At 41.9% G+C, this 19600-nt stretch overlaps 1 protein-coding gene across 1 annotated transcript; it reads right to left on the bottom strand.

Moving 5' to 3' along the window:
* Positions 1-370: 370 nt before the first annotated feature.
* Positions 371-12172, bottom strand: LOC125518365 (autophagy-related protein 2-like). The gene is made up of 13 exons (XM_048683236.1): positions 11790-12172; positions 9900-10921; positions 9107-9255; positions 8045-8301; positions 4888-7953; positions 4683-4795; positions 3835-4027; positions 3483-3596; positions 3270-3377; positions 2925-3057; positions 2562-2764; positions 2133-2329; positions 371-1037 (listed from the first exon to the last, which is right to left on the bottom strand). Exons 1-13 carry the CDS (start codon positions 11973-11975, stop codon positions 977-979), a joined length of 5802 nt encoding a protein of 1933 aa, XP_048539193.1. The 5' UTR covers positions 11976-12172; the 3' UTR covers positions 371-976.
* Positions 12173-19600: the final 7428 nt, after the last annotated feature.

Here is a 19600-nt window from a genome sequence, read left to right as displayed (position 1 = left end):
CTCTAGAGCTTTTAAAAAAGCTAAGGGCCGGTTTTAAAAGACCAACCTTCAGGAAATCTGCTAGTTACTGTTAAGATCACATTTAGAAATGCAAAACAAGTAGAGCACGTAGCCAATTTGCAAACCGCACTTTGACCTCCTCTATTCCAAAATGGACGAATTTAACTATAAATACTTAGAAAAATGAGAAGATTGCCATCTGATAAGGCATTAACCAAGCAAATGCATTGCAGAACACGAAAGAACCGGTCAGCAACACTCCACTTTCGCCAGGTAAATAGTTGAAAGACATCGAGAGTATAAAAAGAGCCGAGGGAGAAACAACCTAACAGAAACATGTTGTCCGAGCTCACTGCAACAGTACAAAATCTAGTAGTAGTAACAATATTTACAGTTGCAAAGCAAAAGAACATATTATCAACGGTTTGGCGAGCCGACAAACATATTGGCAACCGAAACAGAAGAGTTATTTACATCTGCACAACTCAGAAAGCAACCAAATTATGTACAAAATTGGACCCATCCCCCCTGATCCCCTCCCTCAACCTTAGTCAATGTCTAAGCTAGGAGTTTACAAAATTTCCACCCGAGATGGAAAAGGTGTGGTGACTACAATCATGGTTCGTAAATTAATTTATACTCCCTCCGTTCCAAAATAGATGACCCAACTTTGCACTAAAGTTAATACAAAGTAGAGTCATCTATTTTGGAACGGAGGGAGTACATACTATAGAAGGGCTTTGACGCCACATACAACCTATCCTACAACTGTACAGCTGCACAGACGTATTAGAAACTCGAGTAAGAGCAGGCCAGCTGATGCCGATTGATTCTTCGGGTTAAGGATCTCTAGCAGTACAGAATTCTCACTTCACTGTACAAGTTTGCGGACAACCAGTTTGCTTCCATAAATAGATGATATATGCCACACAAGAATGAAGAGACCATAGCTAGGCAATCTCCTCCACACTGAAGTCTACGATTGAGAAGGCCCAGAGTATTTGTACGCAGATTCTTTCTTGTGTTCAGGATCAAGGCTGTGAAAAATAAGTTCAGTACACAAAGTAAGAACCAGGTACCAAGAATGATAGAAGTTGGGCTAAATTGCGGTGTGGCATGCATGCGGGAGGTAAACATGTTTGAAGCATATCAATCCTGCATACAACCTCAGATTCACTAATTCACTGACCAGCAGAACTCGAGCACATCATGTTAAATCAAGATAGAACTCAAGGGATTATTACCCAAAAATGTTACACAGCCAAACTGGTAATTACTGAGTTTAGTCAGATTACTTAGCAAGACCCTGGGTAACAAAATATTAGGAGTTCCTAGGATAAACATTTATCAAGATCCAAGAACCTTAAGACCCATATTCATTATTACATCAACAAATTGTAATTGTTAAAACAAATTTATATAAAGCAACTCAGCAACAGTTAGCTTGGTCAGTGCAAAACCAGGTAATACTGTGTGTGAAGGGACAAATCAGCTGCATTATTTTTCTTCCAGCCCGAAATATACTGTTAGGACTTCCACAAAATATCGAATGCATCCCTCACTTTTGTTCATTGGCCTCTCAACACTCCCATTATATTATCTTTGTTACTTGGTACGTAACTTTAAAAAGTACAACACTACTTGCCTCATAAAATTCAATTGCATAGTTCTTGTAGGGATTATCTTCACCACAAATCAGTGTCTTACCAACAATACAAATATTTTATTTAGCAATTAAAGGAGACATAAAATACGGATTTTTATTTTATGTCTTTTGAAACGCTGCGTACAAAAGACCCAAAGTGGTCCCACCCTTCCCTGGACTCTGTGCAAGCGGGAGCTACGTGCACTGGGCTGCCCTTTTAGTGTTAAAATCTTAAGTGGCAAATGCAAGCTGTTTAGTACTGATTATACATGCGACTAAAGAGGAAATTGCGTACTTAACCACTTGACATACTACATAGAAGAAAATGATAGGAAACACAGTTGGTTGCGGACAGACATGAACAAATTTAAGAATTCAGGAAGACATGAACCAAACTAATAGCCCCTTATGGTGAATTGGAGATTGTAACTAATGGTGTATCCATAGACTGTTTTCCACTGATATTTGAAAACGAGCAAAAACTCACCTGTTCCTTAACCCAAGAAGTGCATAGTGCATAGCACGAGCGGAAGCTGATACTGGAGCTACTGCAGCAGCTGGAGCTCCACAGATTGCAGTAGCCAGTATTGATCCAGTGCTACCCCCACGATTATAAACCTTGATAGGATTCCCAATCAAAGCAGAAGCTGTCCTTCCAAGCCCATCAGTTAAACTTTCATAGGCCTGGACAAGTTTCATGTTAATCTTAATAACACTACGCAAGACATGAAAAGATTAAAGGCGTATGTAGGCTTGAGCACTACTCCAGTTCAGAGTAATTAACAGGAAGCAAGGTCTATTCCAAACAAACAAACAAAAATAAAGGGAAACAGCAATGCAGGTTCTGGAGATTGAATTATCTTTAACTGGCAGAAAAGGAGATGCTTTTATCATACAAATCAGACAAACTGAATACCTGCTTCAACCCTTGTTGTGCACCTTCAGGCTGGTTAGCTCTTATATTTTCTTTGGGTTTTTTTGCTTCACGTGAGGTTAAAGGCGGTGGAACAGCTGTAAGGGCACGCTCTGTCTTCAAAAGCATATCATGAGCTCCCGCTGCCAAATGGACACCAAGGCCTACAGCTTCGATGGATACACTTCTGATGAAAGCAACAGCACCTGCCAAACAGCGTGTAAGAATCATCCTAATTTGTAACCACTCATGTCATCATTCAACTACTGTTTAATAATACTGTACCATCACATATTACTAACACTCCAACAGAAATGTTAGCTAATTACTGATATCAGTGTCATGTACAGTATAGAACCAGATTACCTCTTTGCATTCCCTTGAGCAACTTCCGGTCCTTCTTGTAGCTTTTGATTGGTAAGGAAACCAATTTCTTAGTGCCTGAACCGACGGCAACTAATGACTTTATAGGAGGAAGTCCTTTTAACACTTTATGGACCTGCACAAGCAGCATATTGTGAATTCAGGTGCGAACAGGAATTCTTGTGTAAGACAAGGCAGATTTACAATATTCTCTATGCTTTCGCGTGGAGAAGTGTATATTTAATCTCCTTTTCTTTCTGATATTGCTTGTATTAAATATGTATGTTTTTGTGTGCATAAAACAACAAGCATGTCTCAATGTACAGTCGTGCATGGAGAGATCAGAACCTGATTTTTCGAGATGTCCTCCAGCCACTCTGCAGCTACTGTTTCACATATACTATTCCACCCATAAACACCCATTGCAGAAACATTCTTAAGCTTTAAATCGATTCCCTGCACGCAAAAAAAAAATCATCGTCAGTGTTGCCTATTGATCTTAAGATAATCAGCAGTGAACTGACTACTATGAAGTATTTTCCTTTTTCAACAACGAATTACCTTCCATGGAAGGATGTTGAGAAGCTCTGCGTAATTTCCTTTACCTAGTGCAATAGGATCAAACTGGCGAGGAATATAATTGATATGCAGAACCAGAGGCTTCACATCGAATTTCTGGCACCACAGAAAAAGAAGATCAGATTCAACAAATGTTTACTGAAGACTAACAGATCCCAGCTCGCTGCTGCCTACCAGTGCAAATAAGATGAGAAAGAAAAAGAATTTGATGACTGTTAATGCACACAATTTCAAAATTTTGAATATGTCAGGTTAAATAGGTGCAAAGAGTTCTTATGTGCCCAATCAAGTCCCACGATTAAGAGGAAAACAAGAATTGGTAAATCCAAAATACCTGGAAAAAGGGAAGTAATGCCTCATCCACAATTGTAGTGCTTCCGTAGGTTGTGCTGTCCATACCAACAATCTCATTTTCACAAGGCACATGAGGGTTGTTGTTACTTGAGTCATTCTGGAAGAAACTGATGAGGAAGTTCAGTTGCCCTTGATCAAGATGCAATTGAAGAGGCAAAATCTCAAGGCATAACCTGAAGAAGGATGCAAGAGAAGAGGGTCAGATGACAAACTGAGAGAGCATAAAAAGTGTCAGAAAGGAGAAGGTGAAAAAAAGCCAGCACTATTCTTGCAGACTGCAATTTAAGATTCAAACAGACACAAATTAGTGGCAAGAACAAAGGTGTAAAGAGCAAGAATGCATAAACAGCCAACCATACCGTACAAGCACAAATCATGAATATGGATTTGCCATACAAAATTTTCTTCAGAACTCCCATGTCATTAACATAAGCAAACCTAATACTGGAATAGGATGAAAACAACTATTGCACCAGGATACGGTTACTACATGAAACTATGTCTCTGCTATTTAACTGTGCAAACCCCATATTCCATATACCCCTCAAAACTGAGGCAAAAAGATAAATTAGTCAAGTACATTAAGACTTAGTCTTGCAATGTTCTGAAACCAATATATAGCTTATTTTTTACTACAATCTACCAGGTCAAAGGATGTCTTCTATGTATGGATGGATGATGTAGATAGGATATCCTTACAGTAATCTTTATCTTTAACCAATTGAAGCTATATAGCATCAAGCGAACACAGTACAGAGTATAAGAAACAAGCAGGTATCTTTTCCAATAAATTAATCCACTGTGTGTGCAACTTAATGCTGTATATACCTGTAGTCTTCTAGAGGAGCCTGTGGTTCAGGTCTTACAGACTCTAGTTCTAACTTGAATGCAGTTGAGCAAGATTCTCTTGGGTAATCCTTTGAGTTGTAGCATCCAAGAACCTATTAAAATGAATGATAGAAGTTAAAAGGCGTTAATCGATGATGAAAGCAAGTGCTCAATGAAATTTATAGAAAGAAAAAGGAATATGTACCATTTTCCATGGAGCATGCATATTTTGGTCACAAAGATTTAGGTCCTGTGCGGAGATGGATAACCTAGAAACAGAAACGGCCCCATCTGGATACATATCAAATTGCACACCGAGTCCTGACACGATGAATTCCAAAGAAGAACTCCTATCCCTTCCATTTGAGCATGGGTGGCTAGTTGAATCATTGTGAGCCAATGGCCAGTCATCACCAGCATACATTCGCCACTTAACATCTATATCATGAATAAGAATCTTGCCTTTCAGATTGCAAGATTCATCAGAATTCAAGCTGCAAACAGCAGGCTTGCCTTCTTGTTGGAACACATGTTCTCCATGTGGGCAGTTCCTTTTGTAAACATGGTTTTCAACTATCGTCAAGGGGCTATTGTTGTACCATCCACCATCATCACAGTCCATGGTTTTACGAGCATCATCACCAGATGACTGATGGTTTACATTACAAGGAGATGATGAGAATGATGAATTGAGAAGATCAGGCATATAATAAGAGTCAATGATCTGCTCAGGACAGGAATTCTGCTTAATTGGTATTTGGGCAGTATTCGCTTCTGGGGTGACTATGTGTGAAACACCGACATCAGCTGCCTCAGGGTTAGCCATATTCATCTCATATTCAGCGTTCATTTCACTGCTGCTCAATGAGTTATGACAATTTTTGTCCCAAAAATTGTAGTCTGTGTAGGCCTGGTCAGTGTAAAAAGCATCCTCAATTATGTCATCAAGCAGACCATCTGACTTGCACTCTCCAGAATCTGCCAAGTTGTCAGTGCTCTCTGACATATCTGATGCATCACTGGGCATATTTTGTGCGTTTGCCTGTTGGACAATATTCCACCTAGATTGAAGATGAGCTAAAGCGTCCCGCATATCCGGAGCATATAGCTTTTGTAGTTGGGAAACCAAACGAACAAGACCATGTGTTGTATCACGACATGTCCCAATATCAAATTGTGACTCGGATATTGCAAGTTTCCAAAAGGAAGTATCAGTTCTTAGAGCAGCTTCAATGAATGTGTTATGGCCAATCTTAGCATAGCCCAATTGACGAAGGTAATCAACATCATAACCACAAGTGACATTTTTGGAACCAGACGATTCACAAATGAGAAGCCCGAGATCTCGCAGTTGGATATCAAAATCAGTAGCTGCAGAATCTGATGCAGATTTATTGTGAAGTTTAAATGATGATGCAGCTAAAAGGCATGAGAAAAACTTGCAGTCCGGAGCGTCAGCATTGAATGAGGAATTTTTCAGGTGAGGTTCATAGCTCAGAGCAACATCGGTTAACTCAAGAAAAAAAGAGGACCAAAATGGTTCACCAGCCTGTGAATTATTTGTGCTACTACTGTTATTGGATTGTTCAGTTCCACTTGAACCTGAAGTGAACAGCGAAGATATTCCACTGATCCAATCCATACGTCCACCAGGTGCCACAATTGTCCCAGAACGAACATTGACAGAAGTATAATTCTCTTGTAGGTTTGGGTTCCTGATGTGGGTCACGGAACATCCAGCAGTACCAAAAGACAATACATTGTTACCTTCACCATCACCCCGCCTGCTAGCGGAATCCTTGCAAATAACTAGAAGAAAATCTTTGCTTTCTTCACAGGTTTTATCATCTGTACCGGTAACCGAACCCCAAAGCTCACCTTCACCATGATTCACCCAAAGAAAACTGGTATTGTTGACCCCACCAACATTAGAGAAGGAGCACAGAGACAATTTTGAAACAGATAACTTGAGACGATTCCAAGAACCTTCTAGTTCTGTCTGCAACGATGGACCAACTTCCACAGTTTCATCCAACTCAGTACAAATATCCAACATGCTGCATTCAAAAATGACAGATGTTTGAATGGCAATTTCGTTGTTTTTGTCCTTGCCATTTTCAGAACTGCCTGGTGCTCCATCTGAAAGCCCATTGAGTACGTGATCTAGCAGCTGATTAAGTAGTCCACAATCCTTCTTATTGAGATGAACCGAAACATGAGGAAGTTGAACATGTAGCAAGAATTCAGTGCTCCGAATGAGTTCCTGGCGAATACTGACACTTGACTCTACAAGATCTTGTGAAGTTGTAGAAGAGGCAACGCCGACCCATTTGTTATTTTCTTTCTGAGTAATCTTCTGATCATGTAGGCTCGGCAAACTCCAAACTTTGTTCACCATCTCAGGGCAAGTTACAGGGTGGTTTTTTCGGATCATTCTAATGCTGGAGTCATTATAATCGGATCTAGTCACAGATAAAATCTTCAGAGCAGAGAAAGTTTGCCTACTCAAAGCACATATACCATCCAATGCACTGGAGGGTTTAACCAAGTAGATGTCAAAGTTCCCGGTAGCCAAATGGAGTGAAGTAGATTGTGTGCTTGGATGAACATCATTAAACCTTTCATTTCGAAGTGGGGAAGAGGCTTCTGCTGAGTTATGAGATGTTGTGTGGTCGATGACAAGGAACTTATCCAGGATGGACGGGCGACTTAAATCCCATGAGGGCTCAGAAGGAAAGCAAAAGACGATTCTTGCATGTGATGGAGCTATTTGAACCTTCAGAGAGTCGCTTGAGGAAGTATTAGCCAGTTTGCTGTTTCTTTCGTCCCCATCCCTATTAAGTCTATGCTCTCCATGAAACACATCAGACTCGACTTCACTGATAAAATTCAGTATCATGTATACTGTATGGAAGTGCACCCACAAAGTCAAAGGAGCCAAATATATAGACAGTGAAGTTGTGCTTACTGAGTTGCCATCTTGATCTGTGCTACTGACATCATAATGGAATGTGGACTCACCAAATGTTTTTAGCAGCTCAACCTTAATGAATTTTTCTGAACGGCGGGAAGAGCTTCCAGCTGTTTCCACCCAATAATCTTGAGCAGCACATGGGAATTGAGGGAGAGCAGCTTGAACTTCTCTACAGAAATTATTATTTAAGAAAGCAGTGCCAAGGTGTGGGTGATTTGAATCATGGTTAGTACTGTAGTATTCGTCAAGCTTCATGTGAGCAATCAATGCCTTGAACCCTAATTTTTTGGGATATGTCTGCGGACATCAGAAGAAAAAAATCAGTATCAAGCTATAAGACTTCAACAATGCATGAACTCAGAACAAGTGCTGCAGAGGAAAACAATACCTCGAGTTCAAGATGAATGTTCTGACACTTGGCTTCAAGATGATGCATATTTAAGCTGGAAGCAGTAGCAGGATACATCATCGATTGTTCAAACTGCGGGGGGGAGGAAAGGCAGCTCGAGAACATTTCGGAATTTCTCATATCATTGACGAGACTGACAGGAACACTGGAATCGCCAGTGTCCATTTCATCACTGAACAAGAGAATAACAGATATCTCAGCGATGGAAGCCCGTAACGTTTTCTCAATCGGCGGTTCTGTTAGAATGAAAAGGAAAACAAGTCCTGAGATTTAGAAGATCAGACGATAATTAACTGGAAAAAAAGAAATAACACATTACAGCCACTTGGTTCGATTCAATACTGGAACACATTCGATGGTGTTTTACATGCTCACAATGCTATAGCTTATAGCCATGGCAAGAGAATGGAGAGAAGCTATTATACAAAGTCACGCCTGTGGTGGAACTCATAGGTGTGGATACCAGCACGGAATGTTCTTAGAGCATCATATACATCTGCTGTTATTAACAAGTCAACATAATGTATCCATGTTTTTTACCAGGATGTTTCATTTGCATGCTGACTAACAGTCGGTGTAACATTTTTCCTTAGAAGTGTGAAACACTATGAACTTAGCATGGATGGCATTCAGAGTGAGCCAAGTTATTCAAGATAAATGAGGGCATGTTTGGTTCATGACTAACTTTGCCACAACTAACCAAGGCAAATGTGGCTGCCACAAAAAGTGTGGCGAACAAAATAGCCATCACATGTGTGGTGATTTGGCAAAAAACCAAGCCTATGGCATGTGGACCATATGGCTAAAAAAGCGTGGCTATGAACCAACACATGCATAAGGTGTTGTGGCACGACTAAGGTTAGGTGTGGCAACCTTAGGCTGCAAAGTACAAACTACGCCCTGAATCTGCAAGAAAGTGTGTCATAAGAAAAACTCGATTATGGAAGTCAATGTTATCGCGTTTATTGCTATCCACTGTTCATACAACACAAACAAATTAAATATAAAGCATAAATCCATAACAAAATAAGCATTATATACCTTTAGGGACTTGATCTGATCCAGAAGCTAAAGTGGATGCAAAAGTAATCGCGTTGAATACTGAACACGTCCAGTCCCATATGCCGCTATTTCCTAAATTAGTCTGGGAGTTCCTCAGTTCTTCAAAACATTCAAAGAACTGATCAATGCTGTCAAAGATAAGAACGAATCAGTAATCCACTTAGGCTAGTCCAAATCTTGCTTTCTTTTTTGGCTCAAATGACCTGCTTCTCTTAATAAATGTAAATGCAAACACATGTAGCAAGAGATAGACTCTTACTGTCTTACAGGATAACAACGTAAATAAAGACAAAGCAAAGGAAAAGATATGCTAGTCAATGAAGAGTTCTAGTATATTTGGTCACCGAAACCCCAGGCAACATACTAATTGCAGAGAACTATTCTCTAGCCCAATGGGCAGTGATACTTGGTAAGTTGCAACTATAAGACAACAGAACATCTAAAAGACAGCTGAAGTGAAGGACAGGACAGGAACAACAAGTGCATGCTGCAATGACCACTATTAACTGCAACTCCCAAAGCATGCACATTATAGTTCAAATTGATGATCAAAAATTATATGTAAAATCATGCATCTGGTCGGTCATTCATAAGCCAAAGAAATGGATGCAATATGACATAGTAACAACATATTTTAATCTTTTCTAGAATGATCTCATAACAGCTATGTCAAACATATACTTCTTTAAGGGATTAATCATTAATCATGTGAAGTAAATTGGAAGCTGATGGAAACACGGGTACAACGAATGTCATTAGGAAAGAAAGAAACCTTTCGTCACAATCTGAATCAGGGTCACCTTGATCCTCGTGGACAACGAGCTCCGGAATCCAGTCTTGAATAACATGTGCCTTAGTTAGGAAAGAATCCTGATATTTGTCTTGCCTGTTTTGTGAAAGTGCAATCTGGTCTGTGTCTTCCCTCCGGATCGTCACTGAGTCTGAACCTGATTTCAAAGTGCTTAAGGCAGATCTGGAGGTGCTCAAGGACATATCTGCCGTATTATGGGGACGAATCTGTTCACGTGCTTGATTCCTATGGAGAGAATCCCACACATCCATGAACCACTGGATACTGCTGATTTGTAACAGCAATTCTAATGAATCAACAGATACATCCGCGTCGATTTTCTTAAGGTTCAAGCATCCATTACTCCACGGGATGCTTAAGTTCAATGTCCCTGAGAATCCACCAATAGGACCTGTCAAGACCGAGGTAGTACTATGACCTGATGAGATGTCAGCTGTTGCCTTATCCAAATCATTCTGAAGAAGTACATCAACATCATCCATTTTCAAGAACTCGATCACCGCCTCATGGAACGTTACGAAATTATTCAGCTTGACAAGACCATCTGTTGAAAGATTAGTTCCAAATTCTATCTCTTTAACCCGGAAAACTAGCGATCGATTAAATTCTGAGATCTTGCTATCCAAAATGGTCTGAGGATCAAATACAACATATGTATTTTTAAACTTGATTTTGAAGTTTGTAAGAAACCACTTGACAGCATTGGCTATTCTCTTGACACCCTCATCCACATCTCGAGATGCAGATGTAGAACAGTGTTTCTCAGATTCATTTCTTTTGGTGTTGACTGATGTCTGTGTGGAACTACTATTACCAGAAACAGAGCATTCAGCATCTACAGGTGGAATTTCACTAGCAACGGATGGAGCGAGCACAAGCTCCAAGTCTTCCACTACGATCTCACAACTCTTTAACTGTAGAGGAAATTTAACCAGCAGAGATTTTATTGATCCTTCTTTCACCATGATAGATAATCCTGATAGCTGAAATGGAGAAGGATATTAACTTTAAAAATCTGAAGTAAAGGCCCAATTGAACAGTTCAAAATATAACAAACTACAAATTCAGATGCACCGGTTTCATATTTACAGTTTTACGATCATCGTGAATCAGAAGAATTTGAAATGTAAGTTTTCACAGTGGGTGGTGGGAGGAGCATGCCCATAAGATCTTTATATGCTAAGCAGTAAGTATCACAACAAATCGGGTGTCGGGTTGGTAGAAAAGGATTAAACACTGAACTGTAGATGCTTGAAGATTATCATCCAGCTTAATACCCTAACTGACAGTTGCGCAGCATATGATTCCAAATGCTCCATTCAGTTCATTGTGACAATATTTAAAGTAAATATGATTCAAATGCAGGAACTGCTGACAGGGACCAACACCCTACTGCTTCTCCCAAACCCTAATACTCCAGCTTGATCGTACACTTCCAGATGCAAACTGCACTCCAATAGTCCTACTAAACTAACGAAAAACTCACCAGCCTGATTAGTGAAAACGACACCTTCCCCCGCCAATCCTTTGCCCCTGATATTCGCAAAAACCTGTCCGAAATTCTAACAAAACCGAGCCTATACACGTCGCCCCCAGTGTCCAATTGCAACCAAAATCAGAGGAAACTGATTTGGTCATCCCACCCCCACCACCCCACCCTACAGTCAACCTGTCTATCATCACGCCACAATTCGATTCCCCTCAGCACGCGGGGACGACCAATCGCGACGGGACGCACCCGAAAATCCGATTCCGCCGCGCCCGATCGAACGCGGAAAAAAGGCAACCTAAACCCACACGGGACAGGGACGAAATCGCGAAGGGGCGGGCGAGGCGATAGGCGTGACGCACCTGGCTGTTGATGTAGTCGGCGTTGAGCGCGAGGTCGGTGAGCTCGAGCGTGCCGCGGGTGAGCTGCAGGTCGAGCTGGTCGAGGTCGAGCTCGCCGAGGAACAGATCCCCGAGCCCCTTCTTCAGCACCGCCTTGCACATCCGCTTCATCACGGCCCCCACCGAGAACCCCCGCAGCAGCCCCATCCCGCCCCTCCCGCCCGCGGCGAGCGCGAATCCGAGGCGCCCGCGCGGGGCCGGCCGGCGCGTGGCGGGGGTGGGGTCGCCGGAGACGGCCGGGGGACGGAAGGAAGCGAGGGCGTCCGGGGAGGGGGGTTGCTTCGTTGGTGTGCCAAGTTTTTTCGGATTAAACCTTGCGGGGGGGCGAGTTGTTGCGTCCAGAACCCCGGGAAGGTCGGGTAATTACGTTTATATGCGCCGCCTTCAGGTCCGTGTCCCCGTCCCGTGGGCCAGCCGGAGCGCATTAAACAACTTGTAGGGAGATTCGATTTGTTTTCTTCTACACTTTGTAGTCCGTATCTTGTTTTGGCTTAAAGTTTGTATAGGATTATACTTTGCTGTTGTTTATTTATTCATCATTAGTATTATACTCCTTCCGACCCAAAATAATTGTTGCAGCTTTTTCTTCTTAATAAAATATGAGACACGCTTTGACTTTTATGGTCTTCATAATATAAAAAAAGATTGCGATGAAAAGTAGGGTATTTATTTCAGATTCTCAGGATTACAATCGTTCATAATATAATTATGACTATGATTTATTGTATGTTCACTAAATTAGCACTCCCTCCGTAGCTTGAGACACTTTTTTTTTGAAAAAGAAGGTGGCAGGCTGCCGACCTTATATTTCAAAACAGGCCAGAGCCTGATGAAGTAACAAGTATCAGTACAAGTACAGCTTGTTTGGTGCACCAAGGTGCAACATACAAGCAGGCTGAAAGAAGAAAAGAGGAAGGAAGAGGAAGAGGAAGGGAGGGGAGAAGGATTACATCATTCGTCTACACACTATGCAGCAGCTTTTGTCTCCAAACCTGGAGAACCTCCCTGGTGCGCTGATTTTGAGTTCTGAAACTCCAAAGACGGAGCATGTCTGCTGCATAAAGGCATGTGTATGTTACAGACCAGATTTTGGAGTTGAAGACTCTGTCATTCCTAGCATGCCACAAGGCAATAGCACAAGCCGCGAAAGCCACATTCCATTTGTGCCTGAAACTGATCTGGTGGTGTGCTTGCTCCACAAAAGAAAGAACATTAGTAGTCGAGCAAGCCAGAACGTCCAGCTCCATCTTGCCCCAAAGAACGCTGGCAAGTGCACAGCGTAGTAATAAGTGATCGATTGACTCAACAGCGGGGCAACTGTCACAATGTGCAAACGGGGCAGCCTCCGACCAACCTTTCTTTACCATGTTATCCTTAGTGTTTAGGCGGCCATGGAAAGCAAGCCATAGGAAGATTCTGTGCTTGAGGGGGATCACCACATCCCAAACCCAAGTATGAAAAGTTGTCAAAACCCCTCGGAAGATGAGTAGCCTGTAGAAGTATCCAGTACAAAGCTGTCCTGAGCTCACAGAAGCAGACCGTTTGTCCTCATGCAGTAAGTTTGGAGCAATGCCCAGCAACAAACCCTGCAGGGCAGCTAGCTCAGTTGAGGCCGTTTGTGAGAGATTAGGGTGGAGCTGAATAGCCCACGAACCATTAGAATGTTGTGATTGTACTGAGCAAGCTGGCTGTGCCGCGAAGGAATACAGCGTCGGGAAGAGCTGGCATAAACGGCCCACTTCTAGCCATTGGTCCTTCCAGAAGGAAATCAAAAGCCCAGACCCCAGAACACATTTAGAGGAGTTGATGACCATAGGAACGAGATCTCTGAACCCTTTCCAGATGGTAGTGTCTCTGCTACTAGCACGTTGTGGAAGAACAGCCCGGCAGTAATGTGTGGCAAACCAGTTATAACATGTTATGTCCGAACCTTGTAGAACTTTGGAGACAAACTTGCACATCATAGCTTGATTGTGAGCCTGCAGCTGACGGATTCCCAACCCTCCATTGATACGAGGCAACGATACTGTATCCCAAGCCACTAGGCATTGGCCACCCTTGACTTTGTTCTTGCCTTGCCAGAAGAAAGCACGTAAGAGACTTTCTAATTTCCCAAGAGACTCCTTGGGCCAAGCAAAGCATGACATGAAGTAGCTTGGTATACCAGTGAGAATTGAGTTGATGAGAGTCAGTCTACCCCCTAAGGATAAGAAGGTAGCTAACCAGCCTGAAAGACGACGGTCAACCTTGTGTATAATAGGCAGTAACATACCGTGCGTAATTTTGTGCAGAGAGAGAGGCAGACCCAGGTAGTTGCATGGAAAGGATGAAACGGGGCAGCCTAGGATCTGGGCAATGGCCGAAGCGGTGCTGGAGTCCACAGCAACAGGTACGAGAGTGCTCTTATGGAAATTTATGGTGAGCCCAGAAAACGCAGAGAAAGCTGTGAGGGCTGACTTAACAACTGCCGCCTGCTGCGTAGTGCCTTGAAAAAGAATCAGTGTGTCATCCGCATATTGCAGAACCGGGAAAAAACTGTCTGAACCGAGTGGGTGAACCAGGGAGCCATCCTGGAACAAATGGCAGCACATTCTCTGTAGTACGTCTGCAACAATAATGAAGAGGTACGGGGATAAGGAGTCGCCTTGCCGAAACCCTCGCTTAGCCCGGATGGGAGCACCCATCTCGCCATTAAGAAGGACTTTAGAGCTGCCAGTTGACAAAAGCGTATGAATCCAACTAATCCACAACTGAGGAAAACCTCTGGCTTCAAGTACTTTGTGTAAACAGGACCAACTGACACTGTCAAAAGCTTTATGGAAGTCCAACTTCAGAGCAATGACCGGCAATTTCCGTTTGTATGCATATTGGATCATTTCGACAGCCAGGGTAAAATTTTCTATGATCGATCTGTTCCGCAAGAAGCCAGACTAGAGTGAGTGAATCAAGAGAGGGATCCAAGTTTTCAGTCTGCATGCCAGAACCTTAGAAACCAGTTTGGGTATACTGTGTACGAGAGAAATTGGTCTGAAATCCCGCATCTCCAGGGGCGTATCCTTTTTGGGTAGCAGGATGATAAGAGCAGAGTTAATACCAGCAATATCAACTTCAGTTTTGTGGAAATCATCAAAAAAAACGGAGCAAGTCATCCTTTAGCAGCAGCTTGAAAGTCTTGTAAAACTCGTTGGTGAAACCGTCAGGTCCCGGGCTTCTGTTACTGGGTGAGCCACTAATGGCTTGCACGATTTCAGCCCAGGAAAACTGTGCCGTCAGGGCAGATAAATCAAGCGGAGTGTATAAGGAGTGCACATCCACTGTGTTCAAGGAGGGGGCAGGCTGTCCCAAGATTGCTTTAAAGTACTTTGTGGCCAAACTGAGTTTTTGACCATTCTGGAAATGCTCCACCCCATTGTGCACAAGCACTTTAATCTTATTACGCCGGGCCTGACAGTTGGCTGCAGCATGAAAGAACTGGGTGCTCTCATCTCCAGAGACACACCACCACACCTTGGCCCGGTGCTGCCAAAACGCAGTCTGCCAGAGTATCAGCTGTTCGGCCTTGGCATTGGCAAAAGCTGTTCGGCCTTGGCATTGAGACACTTATTTTAAGACGGAAAGAGTATAAGTATACATGAAATAAAACTGCTTTGCAAGACAAATACAACGTCAGGAGTTATACATATTCAATCCATGTATTTTTATATGTATTATAGTTAAAGTTATGCATCAAAGACCGTGTAAAGTAAACGCGTCATACATTTTGGAAAGAAGAGATTTCAATTATACTATATCGTTCTGAACGTGGTAACCTCTTGTGTACATTTATTAGCTAACTCGCTTTGCTGAACAGAATAGAAAAGAAGACATTTGATTTAGTGAACAACTTATTTCCATGGTTCACCAGGATGGTCGAGGAAGATGGATTTTTCCAACACATAACCGTGTCTAAAACTTCAATGTTAGGGTTGATTGCTTAGTAACTTCCCACTCTGCCAACTTGCCAAGCAAATCAGCAGCCCATAACCATCAATATCTTAGTGTAATGAACCATTAGATGTGCACGTATTATGATACTATCTAACTTTACCTGTCAATTTAACCAACAAAAATGTAGGTTATGTGCCACAGAAGTTATACCGTCGAAATCCTATTTGAAAATGGGTTTTAGTGGTATAATTTTAAGTCACATAGCTTATATATTGCTGGACTAGTGTTACTATTCATCATCCAGGGTGCAGAATAAGTTATTCTTCACCCGAGGTAATCTTACGATCATTTCATAATTAAATTACATTTAGAATTCAAATAGTTACATTCCTATTGATTCACTACGTAAAATTTGACATAAGAAAATAAAATATAGGTCATAAGACAAGAAAAATTGTAGTTTATGTGTATTTTAGACTATGTTTTTACGTTTGTAATTTTACATAACATAAAATATTTTTTACGGCGATTATATATTTTCTTACGGTCTCTTTTTACGTCGGAAATAAGACAAAACTTACGGAATGTAAAATTACGATGCATTGATGGTAAAATAGAGGGGGTGAAGAATAACTATTTCTCAACCAGGGTGACGAATAGCGTGACCCTATATATATATATATATATATATATATATATATATATATATATATATATATATTGGTCTAATTAATTGGCAGCTTAGATTCTGACCTTAATCACTGAAATGAAGGTAGTAAACACTAATATATGCACATATATTTTCGCAAAAAAAACATATGCACATATCTTCTCTTCTCCATTCATATATCTTTGACCTACGTCTTTGTGTTTTTTGTTAGATTTATCCTCAGCTAGCACCAGGTATAAATCATAAGGAATGCGATGTAGTTGATTTATCTTGCATTCAATGCCAAGCCTTTTACCTCGACTTTTTGCCTTGCCAACAAATCTCTTAGTAGTGGCAAAGTCAATTGCCTTACTCATTGCATTTCTTCGGCATTTTGAGATGTCGATGCTCCACGGGCAAAGTACTCTCCCTCCGTCGAAGGATTATGCTGCCGTGCAATTCCATGCTTCACTCGCGGCTAGACCCCGCCTCTACACGAATAGGGTGCTCCGCTGCATCTCCCTGGTTGCAACACAATATACTTTGTTCAACAAAGATGGATGCGCGTGGATGATGTGGACACGTTTTGTGATGTTTAGTATAGGAAATCTATACTAAAATAGTTTCATCTACAATGGGATGGTTTAGTTCCTTGTTATACTATGAGTAGTGTTAATGAGAATGGGTTTAAAGTTTGGGAAAAAAACTGCTTGTTTGGATAGGTAGAATTTACTAAAATAGTTTCCTCTAATCATGTTTAAGGGGATAACTATGTTGTTTGGTTAGCCTAACCAATCAAGATAAGAAAATTTTGTTTTCGTAAAACCGGAAAAGACAGTTTTTGGAATAAAAAAATTATTGGTCAGTTTTGTGTAAACTCGTTTAGCATATGTCACACTCGACTTAAACGCATCGGCATAGTGTGCATCGTACGCACCACGGTCTTGTACTCATATGTAGTGTGCGGCATCGAGGCCATACCGCTGGGGAGGACACGTGGTTGGAGGACGCCGACAATGCTCTGGTCGACACCATCTACCGCACGTGCATCATCTACAGGTTCTTCATCGGCCTTGAGATGAACCTCTGCACATATGCCATAACCTGTGTCGATCCCTCTGCTCGTCTGTGGCAGCTCCGCCATAAGCCCCATGTGTCCATGGGAAGTGCCCCATCATCGGCCGCGTGCAGAGTTCTCGAGGTCGGCCCGACGGGAGGCAAGCAGTACCGTTGGAAACCGAGGCTGGAGCGTGAACAATTTCGCCAACTCGGAAAAAGACCGGGTGTGTGAGATAGAGAGTCACGGCAGGTACCAAACAAATATTTATATTTTACACTTGCACATTCAAACATGCTTTCTTATAGACTGGTTATTCGTAAATAATCAGTAAAGCCTATTTTGCTAACAATCAAAACTTTATATTATACGGCTGGCAATCCAGACCCCCCCCCCCCCCCCCCCCCCCCCACACACACACAAAAACATAATCGAGTGGAACTCCCTTGTGACAGTAAACATGCTAGAAACACAAGAGCTGACCCGATCTATCTACTCCTAGATCATGAAGGAAATCAAGTATCTTGTGTCTCTTTGTGATTCTTATATTACTCATATTAGCCGTTCTTATGACGGTAGCATTGCTAGCTCTGCTTGATTGGAAAGTAGAACGTACTATGACCTTGGACTGGCTCTGGCCCTCCAAATGCAGTCGATTTCAAGGGCTGATTGTAGTGACATTGTGACTGGGTAATACTCCCTTCGTTTCACAATACATGCCTTTTATTTATCAAAATATAGATGTATCTAGACATATTTTAGTATATAGATACATCCATTTTTGAACAAATAAAAGTCAAGTATTTTGGAACGGAGGGAATACAAGTGTTCCATCCAGAAAAAATAAATCTAGACAACCACTACGAAAAGACAAACAACACAAGAGCCCTGTGCTCGCATCTCGCTGGGCGCCAAGCCTTTTCAGCGCAAAGGGATGGGATCTGATGAGGTGGCCCTTTTTCTATACCGTGCGGGCGAAGTATTCCGCGTCGCGCTCGCAACGGTAGCCGCCGGCTCCGCGCTACACGGCCGGGCCGCTCCTTTTTCTAGTCTCGACGACGGGCACCGACATGGGCCCTAGGCGTGGGCCCACCCAAGTATTCGTGTTGTCGTTTGCCTGCACGTATGCGCGACGGGAACCGATCAGAACTGCAAATCTGCACATACCAAACCGCAGTAGAGTTTCTCAAAAGGAAAGCTACCGACGTCAGCAATATATCTATTGTAGAGTAAGCGTCACCGCTGGGCTTAGCAACGTGATGAACACTGGTACTCGGACGGATCGGCACGTCAACAAATGATTAATCGTGTCGGCCTGTACATACAGACATACTCCAGTGATTTTGACGCCGTTAATAATTAGACAGCCATACGTTTGTTCTCGAGTGTCCGATTAAAAGATGTGGGTATTTTACATGAGTTTTTTTTTTTTGAGTTGTGTTTTACATGAGTTGTACCATGAGCCGACGTGGCAGATGGGGCATCAATCCAACATGTAGCGTTGACCATGGCCTTAGGCTGGTCATAGCGGAGAGTAATTTATACTAGTGTCATATACTCCCTCCGTTTCTAAATATTTGTCTTTCTAGACATTTCAAATGACTACTAAATACGGATGTATGTAGACATATTTTAGAGTGTAGATTCACTCATTTTGCTTCGTATGTAGTCACTTGTTGAAATGCCTAGAAAGACAAGTATTTAGGAACGGATGGAGTATATGACACTAGTCTAAGTTACTACATTCATAGTGCAAAGTATAACATAGTAGTAGTGTCATAGAAGACTTCATTAATTAACTTGTAGACTCATCTTGTCTTGAAATGCGCTATGTTACAATAAGCAAAAATTTCTCAAAGTGCACTATGTTACTTGTTAAGTTACTCCCGTGGTCGACGAAGTAATGTACGTCATGTTTTCTGATGGAGGAAAGCTCTCGACTTTTACATCCAACGATGCATGCAATCATTCTTATGAAGATCAGAAAACTAAATTTGTGTTGCACATATTATGTTATCTAGTGATGCAGGCAGCCATTTTTTCCCTAGGACAGGAACCCTATGCCACCCCCCCTCTTATTTTGTACTCCACTTTTGAAACAAATACATTTGTCCGTAGGATTAAAAAAGTATGGAGGAA

This window comes from Triticum urartu, chromosome 7, assembly GCF_003073215.2.
Source record: "Triticum urartu cultivar G1812 chromosome 7, Tu2.1, whole genome shotgun sequence".
Lineage (NCBI taxonomy): Eukaryota > Viridiplantae > Streptophyta > Magnoliopsida > Poales > Poaceae > Triticum > Triticum urartu.
Note: the sequence above shows the minus strand (reverse complement) of the source record. Positions and strands in the feature narration are given on the sequence as shown.